We start from the raw sequence: 16,707 nt of genomic DNA, 5'->3' as shown, positions 1-16,707 counted from the left end.
ACAAACAAACTTATCTACGCAACAGAAACAGACTCACACGTAGAGAACAGACTTGTGATTGCCAAGGAGGTGTGGGTGGGGGAGGGAGGGTTGGGAGTTTGGGATTAGTAGATGCAAACCATTATATATAGGATGGATAAACAACTCCTATTGTAAAGCACAGGGAACTATATTCATTATCCTGTGATAAACCGTAATGGAAAAGAATAAGAAAAAGAATATATTTATATATAACTGAGTCACTTTGCTGCAGAGCAGAAATTAACACAACATTGTAAATAAACTATACTTCAATACATTTTTTTTAAATATTAAAAAAAGAGTCTGTGTGATGGGGAAAAGCATCACGATGGATCCTGTGCCGTCCTGATCCCATCCTGATTTGGAAAAACAAAGAGGTTATTATATAAGGCACGTGGGGGTTACTTGAGGACATCTGGTTATGGATGAGCCAGTCGACGATGGTTGAGAGTCCTCACTCATCCTTTTAGGTGTGACACTGGTACTACCTTATGTAGAAGGACTGTCTGTTCGTCGGAAATGCCTGCTGGAGTGCTTGGGGGGAAGCATCCACAACTACTGACCATCACCTCCACCAAAATATGTGTGTGTGAGAAACAGAGGGAAAGCAAATGGGGTAAATGTTAACTAAGAATCATTCAAGGTGGTCATTTTTCAAAACGAAAGGCTTGGGGAGGGCTTCCCTGGTGGCGCAGTGGTTGGGAGTCCGCCTGCCGATGCAGGAGACGTGGGTTCGTGTCCCGGTCCGGGAAGATCCCACATGCCGCGGAGCGGCTGGGCCCGTGGGCCATGGCCGCTGGGCCTGCGCGTCCGGAGCCTGTGCTCCGCGGCGAGAGGGGCCACGGCAGTGAGAGGCCCGCGTACCGCAAAAAAAAAAAAAAAACAAAAGGCTTGGGGAAAAATCTCTCTGTCTTTCCCTGTATAAATTCTGGGTTTCCTGTCTGGCTTAAGGGGATACCTCTTATCCCAAGATTAGACAATACACTTTTAACTTTCTTCTGTATTTTTAAGAGCTGTATCTTTTCCGTGGTGCAGCAGCGCATGCCGGCTCGGAACACAGAATCTGAGAAGGGACTCCCCGGGTCCGGGTCCTGCCTCTGCCCTTGTGAGGCGAGCAACCTCGGGCAAATTCCTCTACATCGCGGTGCGTCAGTCTCCTCATCTTCAAGACGGGGATGATAACACCCCAGGAACGTCTCGAGAATGACAAGCAAGCACGGAGGGCAGAGCCTGGCACACAAGCACTAACAGAAAGCTACTCTTTCGAGTTCTTCCTGAGATGCCAGATGCGATGCAGCCAGCCTTCGCTCAGAACCCTGCGGCTCCCTGGCACCTGAGGCACGAGCTGTCAATCTCGCGATGTCTGCAGCACAAACAAAGTGCTGGAGTGTGGGGTGGCGCATTTGAATAGTTTAAAAACACGCCACGCCAGCAATTTTCATAATAAAATCACGACTCTGGTAAAACAGCGCCTCGCGGTGCCTATCAAAGCAGCCAGGTACGCCACGGGGCTCCCCCCACGTCCCTCCGCGCTGGGTCACTGGGTAGAAACCCCATCGAGGCCCTGGCGTGCGGCGCGCTCTTTCGGAAATACAATTTTTCTTCGGTGCCAACTCAGCATCGCCCAGCCCATCCCCTCCTGCTTGGAGCAGAGGGACACCCCACTCAGCCCACTCCCAGCGGGGCCGCACCAGGCAGCACTGGGACCTGTACCCCCGCGTGCCGCAGAAATCAATGTTCCCCTTGATCGAGTTCAGGGGGCACCCTGGAAGGAAAGGCAGTGGCAATGCCCAAGGCACCCAGTTCAGAATTCCGAAGGGCCTCCCCCCTCCTCCCCCCACCCCACGGCTGCACACAGCTCCCTCCGCCTGGACCACCCAGCCCTCACTCTCCAGGACGGATTTTCTCTTGCAGACAGAGGGGAAGGACTCTCTCCCGTGCCCCCCGGGGGCCCTGCCCCCTCAGTGGGTCTGTGTTAAGCTGTTTGGACTTGGGTCAGGGTCTCCGTATCTATGCCATTGGTGCCCCCAGCGTGGACACAACTGACTGCCCTGAACCTGCATGGGGCCTGTTCCCCCTGCACCCATGGGAGAGACCCAGGTGGTGGCCGGTGTCCCTCCCTTGGCCTCACACCCACTGTCGCCAGGCGAGGGTCACACAGTTGGGGCAGAACGTGGCCGCCTCCCGGGGCCGCAACCCAGGGCAGCTTTCTCCCCGGGCAGGTCGCGGGCTTTAGGGCGACCAGTCAGAAGCACATGCCGGAAAGCAAGACATCTTGCTCTCGGGGACCTAGCAGCTCTGGCCCAGCTCTGAGCCCTGGAGGAAGAGGCCAGAGAACTCCACGCACCGCCCCTCCTCCTGGTCACCCCGGCGAGGCACAGGCTGGTGGCCCAGACTCCGCGGGGAGGCACAGGCCTCAGAGAGAGAAGTTAGGTCCCTCCACAGACAGCCCCCGCCCCACCCTGCTCTGGGGGCTGCAAAGCTCCACCTCAGGGGCCTCACAGCCCACAGGCCCCCTGTCCTTGGCTGCTCGGGGCCAGCAGGCTGGGAGGGGACCCCACGGGCAGCACCGTGGCCCTGGAGGGGACGGAGCAGTGTGATACAGGCGAGGGCTCCCTGAGCCACCTCCAGGTCCAACAGGGCCCCTGCGCTGGGTACAGAGCAGGGAGGGCCCTTGGTCCCTGGTACCTGCCAGGCTGGTACTGGGCTGGGGGCCCGAGGCCCACTGGCCATGGGCTCAGTGTCCAGGAGGAAAGCAGCAGATGAGGCCGACACCAGCTTGGGGCCAGTGGGGGGAGAGCACCCACTGCTCCAGGCCCCACGAGGGACCAGGCCAGGGGCGACTAGGGGCTGGGGAGGGACACCCAACAGACCAGAGCCTCGAACGGGAAAGGTGGGCGATGGAGCTGGACAGAGGCAGGTTTAGGTCCCAGCTCTTCTCGCAGGTAAAGGGAAGTAATGGCCCTGGAGGGACTGCCGTGCACTCAGGGCCCACTGAGAGAAGCGAGGCCCAAGGGCCACAGCCGGCAGGGGATGGGGGATACCCAGGAAGGGAGGTGAGAGCCTGTTAACACAGTTGCAGGATGGCGTGTCTGCCCCCCGCCCCCACCCCCACCCGAGAGTGACAGCCTGGGAGAGAATGAGAGCTCTGCAGGGTGACAGGCTCTGTCTTCTCTGGGTTGGCTGGAGGGGCCTCAGGACATCCCATCCAAGATGTCAGTCACCAAGGCCCTGCTAAAGGCAGAGAGCTGCCCAGCCCAGCCCACTGGCAGGTTCCCTGCTGGCTCCCCGGACACAGGTTAACCAGAGGGAGTTGGTGAACGCAGCACCACAGGATGCTCCTTCCTGGGCGGCTCCACAAACATCTCATCTCCAAGCAGAGCGGGGAGGGGAAGGTCTCCTTACTTCAGGGCCCGGAAGTGGACTGAGAGACAGAGCAAGGAGGCCAACCCAGGCTGCTGGCTGAGAGCGGCCTTATTCTGTGCCTTGTGTTTTCAGAGAGCACGTGTACGTTTACGAAATTTTCGCTATTATATACACGTCACTCAGCGTAAAGACAAAACACAAACCAAAAAAAAAAAAAAAGCTTACAAAAAACAGCTCCTGCCTAAGACACCAGGATGGGGTGAGGGGAATATTGTGACTTTGCTGGTGACACATCCTGGCACAACTGCTGTGGGTCACGGCTGAAGGGGACATGGCCGGGATCACCCGGCCCACCTCTCCTGTGAGCTGGAAGGAGAGTACCACGGTGAAGTGCAAAGGCCCGGGGCCTCACCGCCCTGCTGCTCAGCAGTGACCTTGAATCCCTGGTAGGTGGCTTCCACCGTCTCTGGTCCACAGAGCGAGGGCTGGGCTTACAGTCTGCACGGCTGGCCGGCCTACATAATCGGCACCCTATTCCCTAGTGGTCTGCACTTCACAATCCAGCACTTTAGTCCATCAAGCGTCAGGATACGCAGAGGCCAGCCAGTCCACAGACTGTGCTGTTCACACGAGCTCTGCCCAGCAACAGGCTCGCTGTCCGGCACGTCCACTCCAGGTCGGGCCCACCGGCCCTTGCCCCCAAGCAGATGGAAGAGCCTTTCCCTGCCACGTCCCTTCCCCTCACCCTAATTCAGGATTATCCTCGGGCTGTGATGCAGAGGGGGCGGGCGGGGACGTAAGCAGGGCAGAGCGGCAGCCACGTGGGATGAAACCGCCAAACCCAAGTGACGCGAGCCACGCTGGGGCCCGTGGGCAACCCATTCTCAACCAAGACACTGACTAACAAGAGCCTGGACGTGATCCACGCTGAGGCCCGTGGGCAACCCATTCTCAACCAAGACGCTGACTAACAAGAGCCTGGACGTGATCCACGCTGGGGCCCGTGGACAACCCATTCTCAACCAAGACGCTGACTAACAAGAGCCTGGACGTGATCCCCCCAACAGACACGCGCCCTCTCCTCCAGCTTCTTGCAAAAGAGCGGGGTCTGGGCTCACTCCCCACCTTCCGCCTTGAGCAAAACCGTGTGAACCTCGGTTCCAGAACTTGAGAACCCCTGGACGGGAACACGTTTCGGGGCTGAGCCCCCTCAGCAGTAGTTGTGCTTCCGGGTTTGAAGAAAATCCACGGCGACAGAAAACTACTGTGACTTCAGTAACCCTTCTAAATAGATTTATCTGCTACCCATCACCACGGCCTGAGCAGGTACTCAGGAGTGTTTGTTGAATGACTGAGTGAAAACGGCAGGATATACGTGAAAGGCACGTTACTTAAAAAATTTTAATATGATACTTTAGAAAGATGAATCCAAAAGGATATACTTCTGTATTCAATTTTTCCAACAAACAGGAATTCTTTTCTTACCTTATAGGCTAAAATTAGAGCTGTTTTTCCAATACCAGAGACACTGGCCACGCACAGCTCTTGAGCGCTTGAAATGCGGCCAGTCCAAATGGAGAGGCACTGAGCGGGTGAAACAAAGTTTGAAAACTTAGTTGAGAAAAGAATGTAAGATGTCTCATTAAAAATTGTTATATTAATTAATTTATTTATTTATCTTATTTAATTTTTGGCTGTGTTGGGTCTTCGTTGCTGCGCGCAGGCTTTCTCTAGTTGCTGTGAGCGGGGGCCACTCTTCATTTGCAGTGCACAGGCTTCTCACTGCGGTGGCTTCTCTTGTTACAGAGCACGGGCTCTAGGCGCGCGGGCTTCGGAAGTTGTGGCTTGCGGGCTCCAGAGCGCAGGCTCAGTAGTTGTGGCGCACGAGCTTAGTTGCTCCGCGGCATGTGGGATCTTCCCGGACCAGGGATCGAACCAGGCGGATTCTTAACCACTGCGCCACCAGGGAAGCCCCGTTATATTAATTTGTTAATTGTGCATTGAAATGATAATATTTCAGATACAATGGGTTAAATAAAACGCATTATTAAAGATAATTTTTTTTTGCTTTCTTAATATGGCTACTTGAAAATTTAAATTTACACATGACTCACATGTGTAATTGGTGCTGAATTAGAGGAAATACTTTAATCGACGGGCAAGCAATCCGATGAAAGCGATGCTGGGTGCCTGTGTGACACACTCCTTGTGACCAGCTGTGGGCCGGGGTCTGCTCCAATCAGCTGGAACGTCAGACAAGTCCGGACCTGGCACCCCTCCTTGGGGCCTGCCAGGCTAAACCAACTTACCCCAAACTCTGCCCTGCCAGGTTCTCCCGTTCGCCCGCTCGGGTTCAGGGAGCATGACTGGGGAGCCACCGCTGCAGGTGCCACGAGGGACGCTCCCTCCCTGAGTCCTCTCCGCAGCCCTGCAAAGGCTGGAGCTACTGTGAACACTTCCGAGGGGCCAGGGCTGGTCTAAAAGCTTTGCACGCGTTAATATACTTCACTGTCCCACCTACACAATGAGACGGGTGCTTGTTAAACTCATATTAGCAACAAGGAAGCCAAGACACAGAAAGGTTACGGAACTCACCCAACAAGGAAGCCAAGACACAGAAAGGTTACACCACTACTAAGTGTTAGGAATGTACATCTAGGCAGCCTGGCTCCAGAGCCGATGTACCCACTACCCTGTACAGACTGTGACAGAGAAGGAATGACACCAGGCTCCATCCTACCACATCATCCAGCCTAAAACAGTCTAGAAGAGTCTAGAAGCAATAACCAAGACGAGTGGGGCTTCAGAGGGACTGAAAGCCACCAAATCATCACAGTGCTTCTTAGCAAAGGGCCTTCATCTAGGGTCTGTTTAACCAAAAAAGTTCTCTGGGCAGGGAAGTGCATCTGCCCCTCCCTGGAAGAGACCACACACAGAGGAGGGGCCGGGAGCTCCCATCAGGAGCAGAGCGGGAGCCCCGAGTGGGGTCCAGCTCTCCCGGCCTCCCAGCCCTGCCGCACACACAGACCCACAGACACACACGGAGAGGCCATGACTGGGCTCGAATCCCACTCTACCAGCTTGGGCTCCAGGTTCGCAAGCCAGCAAAGCAACAAATTAAAAGGCAAAAGAGAAACTGCTGTGAGCGGGTGCACCAACAGTGGCAAGGAGGGGTGCTGACAAACAAGAAAGAGAAAGAAAATACACACTATAAACAGGCACGACAACAGCAGAGGCATCGACATCCCTCTGGGACCATGTGCTGTGGGCTCACTCACCTCGGTGCCCAGGGCCCCGGGAGGGCCAGAGTGCCGCCAGAGAGATCAAGACCCCAGCTCCCCTCCAGCAATCGGCAATGTATGCCTGATATATGTTTGCATATTAAAACTGTCCTACACAGGGGCTTCCCTGGCAGTCCAGTGGTCAAGACGCTGCGCTTCCACTGTAGGGGGTGTGGGTTCAATCCCTGGTGGGGGAAGTAAGATCCCACATGCCGCAGAGCCAAAAAAAAAACAAAAACAAAAACAAAACTATCTTACACATATTAAGAAAAAGAGTAACAAACCACGAGGAAGATGAATAAAGGATATGACGGGAATTCAACAAAACACAACAACCAAAAACATTATGCTTCATGTTGACTCTCACTAGTAATCAGATACACACAAGATAAAACAACAACAAAAATCATTTCTCTTCACCTTTCAAGTGGACAGGGTGGGCAGGGAAAAGACAATCTCTGCCCCAGGGAAACGGGAAGGGCCTTCCTGCAGGGCAGTGTGGCGCACAGAGAAAGTCCCCAAAAGGTCGTGCGTGCCCGATGGCCTCACTGTTTTCTCCCACTTGGGAATTTGTCCAAAGGAAATAATCAGACAAGTGTGAAAAGATCTAGGTACCAGGAGACTTGGATCAACTGCACGCAGCCCCTCAGCTCACCACGAGCACGCACTGGGCGCTCGCTCTGTACCACGCACCGCTGTCGGCACCCACCGCGCCTAACTCCATCACACTGTCACTACCCCTCCTCCTTACCTGAGGAAACTCAGGAACAGAGGCGATGGCCAGCTCCTGGAGGGCTCCCAGGCAGCGCGTGTCATATGCTGCGCACAAGAAGGCAGCCTCAGAACCTCCCACCGAATGGAGTCTGCCCTCCCTGGACCAGGGACCCAAGACTGAGATGGTCCAAATGCTCGAAGGCGGGGTCACAGAGAGCTGTGCAGATGAAACCAGAACTGGGTTCTAGGAGAACCGGCCGGGGGGATTGGGGGTGCCTTTATGACTTGCCCGAGTTCTCACAGCCAGTCGGCGGCAGAACAGGAATGAGAACCCAGGTATCCCAACTGCCCCGCAGGGAGCTGCCAGACGGGTGCATGAACGCAGATGTCTTTCTTGAAACTGAGACTCTGGTTCCCCTTCTCCCAGTGGAGTATTTCCCACAGAAGTCCCACTTTCGCTGTAAAACTCCAAGAGTATCATCAATCATAGCGCAGTAGACAGTAGATATATATAGGAGAGAAAGCAGATGGGAAAGACACCCATCAGACAGACAGACAACAGCAGGTACCTTGGAGAGGGGTGGGGGGCACACACATTTCTTCGACTTCCTTTCCACATTTGAATGTGTTATAACCAGCATGCATAATTTTTGTCATTTAAACATATATTTAGGGGCTTCCCTGGTGGCGCAGTGGTTAAGAATCCACCGGCCAATGCAGGGGACACGGGTTCAAGCCCTGGTCCGGGAAGATCCCACATGCCGCGGAGCAACTAAGCCCGTGTGCCACAACTACTGAGCCTGCGCTCTAGAGCCCGCGAGCCACAACTACTGAAGTCCGTGCACCTAGAGCCTGTGCTCCATAAGAGAAGCCACCGCAATGAGAAGCCCGCGCACCACAACAAAGAGTAGCCCCCGCTCACCGCAACTAGAGAAAGCCCACGCGCAGCAATGAAGACCCAACGTAGCCAAAAATTAATTAATTTTAAAAATAGTAAATTATTAAAAAAAATAAAATAAACATATACTTAAATTTTTTAAATGTTCAAATATTTTGGAGTGTTTCTTGACCAAGCATCTTTCTCCTACACACAACAGCCATGCTGCTCATAGAAGGGAGAGCCCCCCTCCAAGAGCCAGTTGGGGATTCAAGACACTCAGAAGAAAACCATGGCAGGAAAGAAGAGCTCGGGGTCACCCTTAAGTGATACTCTAAAAGCTTCCAAAAGTTCAACTCGAGGTCAAAACCTTGCCTGAGAGGCACCCAGAAGGGCTGACTGGGTGTCCAGCCTGGCCCAGCAAAGCTCAGTCGGCCCATCCATGTGAGGGGAGGAGCACGAGGCCTGGAGGTGGAAAACCAGGCAGAGTCCCCGGCTGTGCCGCTCCTGTGCGGCCTTGGGAAGTGACTCCGTCTCAGTCCTAGGAGATCTCATTTGCAAAATGGAGATGATACCTGCAAACCGGAGAAGACTGCAAAGGATTGCAGAGGCCTCGTGACCATCTCCAGCAGGCAGGTGAGGAATGTTAACTGGTGGAACACTGCGCAGCCCATGGTCCCCATCCTCAAAGCAGGAGATCCCGGTCCCCTCCCCTTCCCGCTTCCATAACCCTAGAGCTCAGCTCCATGCACCAAAGTTAGCTGCCCCTCACCCCTGGCCTGCGTGGTGGACGTTGGCTAGGCGTCAGGAGGAATGCTCTCTGGTTCAACTAATCTCGAGTTACCTGCATATTAAGAAGAGAATGGGGGCAAGCCAAAGGGACCTAAGTGGGTGTTCAGGAGATGCTGGGCGGAGACACAGGAGTTCTCAGGGCCCCGGGCCTGCCTCCCCCAAGCTAGGGCCTCCTTCCCCCTCCATTCCTGAGGTTCTGAGGCCAGAGGCCCGCTGACAGCTGCTAGGGAGGGCTCACAGTCAAATGTACGGCGTGGACACTAAGAGCTCATTAATCCACCTCTCCTGCCTGCTCTCCCCGTGGCCTTCTCCCTCTGATCCAGCCGGCACTGCACAGAGAGTAAGTTCTCAAATGCAACCGGCTCTCAAATACGACCTGCCGGTTGGCTTCTACTTCAACCCTCTCGTGACAGCCCATCTCCTGCAGGCTTAAGGGTCACCCTCGTATGGTCTTCCGGAACAAGGTGAGGTGTAAGTGAATTAATACAGGATAAAGCATTCAAAACTCCCGAACCAGGGTCCTCCCGCCTGTCCCCCGTGGACTCAACGCTCCAGGCACGCAGACCAGCCTGCTGTTCCTCGAACCCCGACCCTTGCCGCCTTTGCCAACCTGTTCCCTCTGCACGGAGCACCTCTCAGACCCTGCACCTGGCACACATTCAGTTAAAGAAATAACTGGTAGAGGAAAGTTAGGGTATGTGCCAGCCACAGGGTGTTGACGAGCGAGGACCGTCTTATCTATACAGTGCCTTCCACCTGGCAGAGAGCTGGAGCGCAGTGAAGGAGGACTGAGTGGGGGGTGGGGAGGCTGCATCTCGAGGCTGCCCGAGTTCCCGCAGGCTTGGGGTCCTGACAAGGCTTCCCCAGTCTCTCATCTCCGCCCTGCTTTTCTTAAAACCCGGCCTTTATTCCTGCCACTCCCAATCCCCCCTCTGGCACCTCCTACACGCTGATCCATTCACCTCCAGGGTCTAGAGCGCTGGCTCAGCCCCCTCTCTCCCCTCCTGCTCTCCACTGCGCTAGATGCGACTGGACCACACAGTAGGCGCTAAATAAATGTATCTGGAACAAACGCAGCTTTCCCAGGCCACTGGCACCCACACTGATATCCTCTTTTTCAGAACTCCTAGAGCTCTTCTGTGCAAAGTCCTAAATAACCAGTCCCCCACCAGGCACTCATTCTCCAAACCAGCTAATTCCCAGAAGGGGCCGGGGAAGTTACAAATGCAGATCCCTGGGCCCCCATCCCGAACCCACGGGAGGGAGCCTCAGAAACGCAGACTTGAGCAAGTCCCACAGGCGAGAATTAGCAGCAGGCTGGGGGACGCCCACCCCGAGGAGCAGGCAGAAGGGAATCAGCTCAGGAGAGGGCTTCTCTGTCTCCAAAACGCACACCACTCTGCTCTCTGCATCAGAGCGCTGTTGCTGGGATCTAGTCGCAGCACACAGACGAAACAGGGGACAAACTCTAGAGCCCTGGGCAGGCCTGCAGGGAAGCCTGCAGATGCTGAGGCTGCCCCCTCCGACTGCCCTGCCCACAGGTCCGGACCCCCTTCTCTCTTCAGCCTAATTTTGAACCAGACAGGAAAACCCGCACCTCTTTTTACCTGAGTCCTTTCAGAATGTTACCAAGCCCGGAGCCCACAGGGGCAGGCAGACGGTGCCTCTCCGAGGAATTTCACTGCTTAAAAACCCCTGGGGGAAAACCAAGGGCCAAGGGAACAAGTCACCCAGTTGACAAAGCCGGGTTCCTGCCGCAGCAGTAGCCTCCCGGGGCCACAGTCCGCTTCCAGGCCCTCCATGCGGGCCTCCCCTTGGGCAGACCTCCCCGGGCTCACATCGACTCAGGGACAAGCCTGCCTTTCCAGGCCACCTGCTGGGACCCCAAGGGCTGCTTCTCCCAACACCTCATCCTGGCTTCCGGCTCACTTGGCCCAGCACCCCTGCGTTCTGTATGCCCAGACTGTCCCCCATCTGGACCAAGGCCTGGTTCCTTCGTGTCCTCTTTCTAGGACACAGCCAGGACACCCGAGCAAGCCCCGGGAGCACCCCTCGCTGCAGGTCCCTCGCTCCTCTGAGCCTCGGTGTACCCACCAGGGAGGTGAGAGTGGCTCAAGGGCTCCGCACGCAGTAGGCTGTCTATGCCTCCGTCCCAGCTCCTGGTGACATTCCGCTCGTTCCTTAAGACCGTAGGGTGGACAGGTTTTCTCTTTCCTTGGACTTTGGTGGGAAAAGGAACTCCCTCCCTCCAGATCCTGTCCTGAAACACAGGAAAGCTCAAAGTTCCTCTGCTTCTTCCTGCCCTGGCCACGGGGTGAGAGGGGCTGACAGAAGCAGACAGAGAGAATACAGGAGGGCAAGGTGCCACCACGCTTCCTCAGTCCCAAATGCATCCTGACCGCATCTCCGCAGTCACCTTCAAAGCTCAAACGCACCCTTCGCTAAAGTATTACTGAATGAGGCTTCTTACACACTAGGAAAATGTCATCCCTTTCCCCTAAGAGGCTCACCCCTAGTAAACATAGGATCAGCCTCCCAGGCGATGAATGTGTTTATGTAACAGTCTCGACCCAAGTCCGCTGGGCCCTGGCAGGGGCCTCGGTCAGGCTCAGAGAGTGAGCAGGGAAACGCCCGCCAGAGAAGCTGCTGCCCTCCCTCCACAGAGAGAGAAGGTGCCGACGCCGCTTTGCAGGACGGCGGCAATATGGTTTGGCAGATGGGGAGAGGAAGGATATACGGCAGAAATCGGAGAAGGAGTTTTCTGGGTTTTTTTTTTTTTTTTTTTTGATGCCTGCCTACAGCAGAAAAGCTGGGGCGACAGGAGTGGGAAAGCAAGGGTGAGGTGGGTAATAAAGATGGGTTCCAAGAGAGAGGCTGGAAAAAAAAAGGGGAGAAGAAGAAAGAGGTGGGAGGTCTTGCCAAGAAAGAGCAGGGAAGTAGGGACCAGGAGAGCTGGGAACGGATGTGTGAGGAGCAGCTGGGCCCTGGTGACAATGAAACACTGGGTCCCAGGATCCGCAATGGTGATACCAAGCTTCCAGGCTAAGCAGACGGAATGTGGGGTACTTCCAAACCGCAATGGGGAAGCTGGTCACGGGGGAGGGCTCTAAGGGGAAATTCCGCCTATCGTGTTGAATTCAAGATGGGGGTGAAAACCCAAGTGTGTCCCAGGAACTCTGGCCTCCACATCACGGAAGATGCCGGGCCAGAGACCTCCTGAGCTCGGGGGGCGGGGGTACTGTTAAGGAAGCGGGAGTTAGACGTGGAATCCGGCCAATTCTGCCTCTCCCTGCTCTGGACGCCATCCCTCACCCCTCCTGGGGCTGTCCCAGCCCCTCCAAAAGGGGCTGTGAGGGGTGGGGGAGGCATCTTGGTGCTGGTCAGGAACTTACTTCCTCTGGGGAAACAGGGAAGCTGCAGGGAATGGCATTTCTTCCCCCCACCCCCCACCCCTTCAGATCTAGGAGGAAATATTGGTCATCTCCTCTCTTTGGGGCCCCTGGCTCACACAAATGCCATCTCCTGGTCCCCAGCCACACCGATGATTCAGGCCATTTACTCAGATCCATGCTAATGAGGTTTTTTTCTGCCACCTAATTAGTTCACAGTGAACTCAGCCTTCAGAGGAAAGAGATGCGATGCGAGAGAGCTGGGAAAAGGACAGAAAGAAGGCAGACGGGAATGCTACACGAAAAGAGCAGGACCCCAGCTCTAAACTGCGTTCCCCTACCCCCAAAAGACCAACTATGCCTTCCTCAGCCACGGGGACCTCTGAAAGCAGAAACGGGCTGTTCAGGTGAAGGACACCCCCAAGAGCCTCACACAATGAGAGAAAGATGGGAGTGTGGCCCTAACTCTGAGGCCCAAGTACTGGACAGGGCCCTGCCCACAACTCCAAGTCATCAGCAAAAGGCCTTGCACTCTGCCTGCATTTCCGAACCCACCACCTGCTGGTGGGCGTCCCCCTGCAAATGGAGCCGGAGGAGGAAGCAGATGGCCCAGGGCCAGGCCCATCTGCCCCACATGCGTTCAAAGGTCACCACGCCGCTGGGATGCCTGCCGGTGCTGCCCGTCCCCACCACACCCGGGGTCGTGGTACATCTGCCAGCAGCGTGCACCCACTTCCTCTGCCCCTCAGTAGCCGAAGTCCAGGGCCCGAGAGCCTAGAGAAAGGAGCGCTGGGCAGCTCAGTGGCCCGGGGTTCTAGTCTCCGGCGCCTGGCGCTGTGTCCCTGGAGGTCGGTCAGCGCCCACCAGCCCCGAGCCCGCCTCTCGAGCGGCTCCCTGGAGAGCAGCGGCGGGTGCCCGGCGCGCGGGGGACCCAGCGAAGGCGCCGCTGGCCCGGCCGGGGCTTCCCACGCGGCCCCGGCGCGCAAGCCCCGCGCCAGGCCTGGCCCGTGCCCGCCGGGCCGCGGCAGCGTGGAGGGTGTGCGTCGGAAGAGCGAGCCTCGGCGAGCGCCACCCTCCGGGACCCGCGGGCGCTGGGCCCGGGAATGCTGCCATCCACTAACCGGAGGCTCCGATCCACCGCTCCGCTGCGGGCAGGGCCGGGACAGCGGCTGAGACGCCTCTCCGGCAGCGGCCCCACCTCCCGGCCCGCCGAGGCCCTCCGCCGCGCCCACCCTACCCGGCCATGCCTGACCAGACCTGGCCTCTGGACCCCAGAACCTCTGTGGTTCAGAGCGCACCCGTCCCCGGAGCGACACCACCCTCACGCCCTGGAGCACTAAGATCAGAAAACCTGTCCCCTGGCACGGGACCTGCCCCCAGCCCCAAAGTGTTCCCGGACGAGAAATGGCGAAGCCTGGCCGCCGGCTATGCAGCGCCAGCGATCAGCAAACCGCGTGGCCCCGACCTCAGGCGCGCAAGGACCCCCAACGGGGAGAGCGTGGCCGGAACGGGCCAGCAAAGGCCCCGGCCGGCGCCGAAGAAGCCACCGCGCCCCAGCTCCCGCAGCCCCCGGCTCAGCTCACCCTCGATGGAAATGACGTGCTCCCGGATCTGGTTCTGCAGCGCCAGGTCCTCGATGCGCTCGATCAGGTCGTAGATGGCGTAGATATTGGGATGCACGGACTCGAAGCGCTGGATCTCGGCCCGGATGGCCGCCGAGTTGGAGAGCGCGAACTGCTGGGGAGGCCCGCCGGCCAGCTGCTGCGAGGGGCCGCCGCCGCCCCCGGCCCCCGGCCCTGCGCCGCCGAACTGCCCGCCGCCCCCCGCGCCGCCGCCGCCGCCGCCCCCCGGCGCCGCCAGGCTCGGCTGCTGCTGCGGGCTCTGCCCCCCGCCCGCCTGGAAGTTCATGGTTCCGGAGCCGCGGGGCCCGAGGCGGGCCCGGCCGGATCCCTGGGCGGCGCGGCGGCAGCGGCAGCGGCGGCGGGCGGGCGGGCGCGCGGGGCTGGCGGGGCCGGGACTAAGGAGCCGGCGGCGCGGGGCTAGTGCATGGGGCCGGGGGCCGGGGGCCGAGGCCGGGAGGCGCCGCCGCGCACGCTGTGGCCACCGCTGCCGGGCGCTTCCCGGCGCCGCGATCCCGCTGCCTGGGAGCAGCCTCCAGCGGCAACAACAACGGGACCGGGAGCGCGCGGCCCGGGCCCTCCCCCCGCGTCATGCGCACGCACCGCCGCCCCCGCCGGCTCCAGCACACGCAGCCCGAGCCCCCCTCCCCGCCGCCCCCGCCCCCGCCCCTCCTGCGCGCGGGCCCCAGCGCCCCCGCCCCTCGCTTTGCTCGCTGGCTCTGCAGCCTCCACCCCCGAGCCGCGCGCTCCAGCCCCAGCGGCCGGGCCCCTCCCACCCAGCTTCGGCCCTTCCGCCTCCTCTCCAGGCCCCACCTACACCCGCCGCGAGGGCCCCTAGCTTCGAGAGGACAGCTGCACTGCCCCCCTCCCGGCCCCGGCTGTCGCTTTTGCCTCCCTGCGCTGGTCTGGGTGGGGTGTCCGATCTCTGGGCAGCGCCCGCACAGTGCCCTGCGCCCGAGGGTACTGATGAACGCGGCTGATTGGCCGAGGAGGGTCGCCAGGCCAGGCCCAGTTGCGCCTCCCTTATATCGCCCTGCCTTCAGTGCGGCACAGGCTCCCCTGTCCCAGGGCCCTGAGGTCAACCCTAGAGACCACGCCGACCCAGGGTTCTCTCTCGGGCCCTGCCTGGACTCTCCATTGCCGGCTGCAGCACCTAGGCTGGAAATCTGGATTCCCAGATTCTATTTCCAGTTCTTCCTGAGGAGAGCTTCATCTGCGGGGCCCTTGGAAATGACACTTTAAACAACAACGTCCCCACACTTATCTTCCAGCCTCTCCAAGAAGACACCCACTGCCGGACCGGGAGAGGACCAGTGAACACAGCTGGACCCCACTGAAAGGGGGAAGGAAGAAGAGAAAGGAATCAAATATTATGCCTTCTTTCCCACTCACCCCATTCAAGACACGCACCAGAGTCCACATGACTGTCTCAATTTTCTTTGTCCTCTCTCCCTTGTCTATACCGTGTTCCTGTCCACTCCTGGGGCCAGGGAGTTCCCTCAACGTCCTAGTTCCTCTGCATCCCCATTGCTAAAGCTGTATGCAGTTCTGCTAGGCCCCCCCCCCAACTTTTCTTAACCCCATAAGAGGGGGCATTTGCAGAGCACTGGTCCCAGCCAATCAGCCTGCCAGGGCTACACCCCAATGTCCTCTGGCACAGTCATCCTTTTTACATATCCTTCCACTTCCCAGGCCAAGCTGGGTCTTTTCCCAGCAGGAAGTTGCCCAGCATTCAGCTACCTACACAACTCTACCCCAGTACCAACCCAGTCACCATTCCTAAGTTTCTTGTACCTTCCAAAGAAGCTGCTGCGAGCTAATCAACACCGGGGGCCTCCCAAACTCCTGAGGGATGTGGGTTCTACGTACCTGCTTGACCTTCAGAATGTCTTGCACCCTCTCTGGGCTTCATCTGCAAAATATAGTGGTTGAACAAATCACCTACCCTATGTTCTGTAAGTCTAAGAGCAATATCTAACATATCTTTTAGAAGCTTAGTTAGAATTGACAGCAAGCAGTTGCACCAGGTACCTCCCAGTAGAGCTGTTGAGGGTAAAGAGTCCCTCAGAAATGTTGCCCCGGCAGCCAGCACATACCTGTTTTAGCACTGGTGGGCTACTTGTCTCCTTTATTAGTATATGAGCGACAAGAGGGCAGGGATAGAGTCTGATTCACTGTACTCCCAGCATGTCAGCCAGTGCCCAGCACATAGTATACCTTTAAAAAATATTTCTAGAATAAATGAATAAATGGGAAGGAAGGAACTAGAAATAAGTTAGTTCTTTATATTATAAATCTAAACTGACTGTCCCAAGGCAACATTTGGAGTGCTTGCTCCCACAAGTAACCATTTGCTATCAGAACACTAGGGTGCATTACTTTTAATCAAGACTGGTCTATACAATCTAGGATCTAAGATCTCTGTGCCTCTCTGTGGCTATAGAAGCCCAGAGGGAGGGAAAACCCATGGAAATTAACTGGCCCGGGCCAGGCCGAGGCTCAACAACCCCTGTACAGCAATACTCTAGAAATACCTAATTTCTGAGGCCAGATTTGGGTGGAGGAAGTGTTCTAATACCAAGTGAACAAATACCTGCTGTGTGACAGATCCCCTACATAGTTTTCACACTTGTTTAATGAAACACCTA

The 16,707-nt window shown here is 57.2% G+C and overlaps 1 protein-coding gene across 3 annotated transcripts in view; it reads right to left on the bottom strand.

Moving 5' to 3' along the window:
- AGAP3 (ArfGAP with GTPase domain, ankyrin repeat and PH domain 3) overlaps positions 1–14,666 on the bottom strand; it is a 56,717-nt gene extending 42,051 nt beyond the window's left edge. Inside the window, exon 1 of one of the 3 annotated variants that reach the window (XM_079931236.1) lies at positions 14,024–14,666. In XM_079931236.1, coding sequence (XP_079787362.1) covers positions 14,024–14,348 — 325 coding nt within the window. In that variant the 5' untranslated portion in view covers positions 14,349–14,666. The remainder of the gene's footprint in view (positions 1–14,023) is intronic. The other 2 variants (XM_079931233.1, XM_079931232.1) reach the window with 2 other exon arrangements.
- Positions 14,667–16,707: the final 2,041 nt, after the last annotated feature.

Source organism: Stenella coeruleoalba (assembly GCF_951394435.1).
Source record: "Stenella coeruleoalba genome assembly, chromosome: 9".
Classification (NCBI taxonomy): domain Eukaryota; kingdom Metazoa; phylum Chordata; class Mammalia; order Artiodactyla; family Delphinidae; genus Stenella; species Stenella coeruleoalba.
This window is presented reverse-complemented; position numbering and strand designations above follow the sequence as displayed.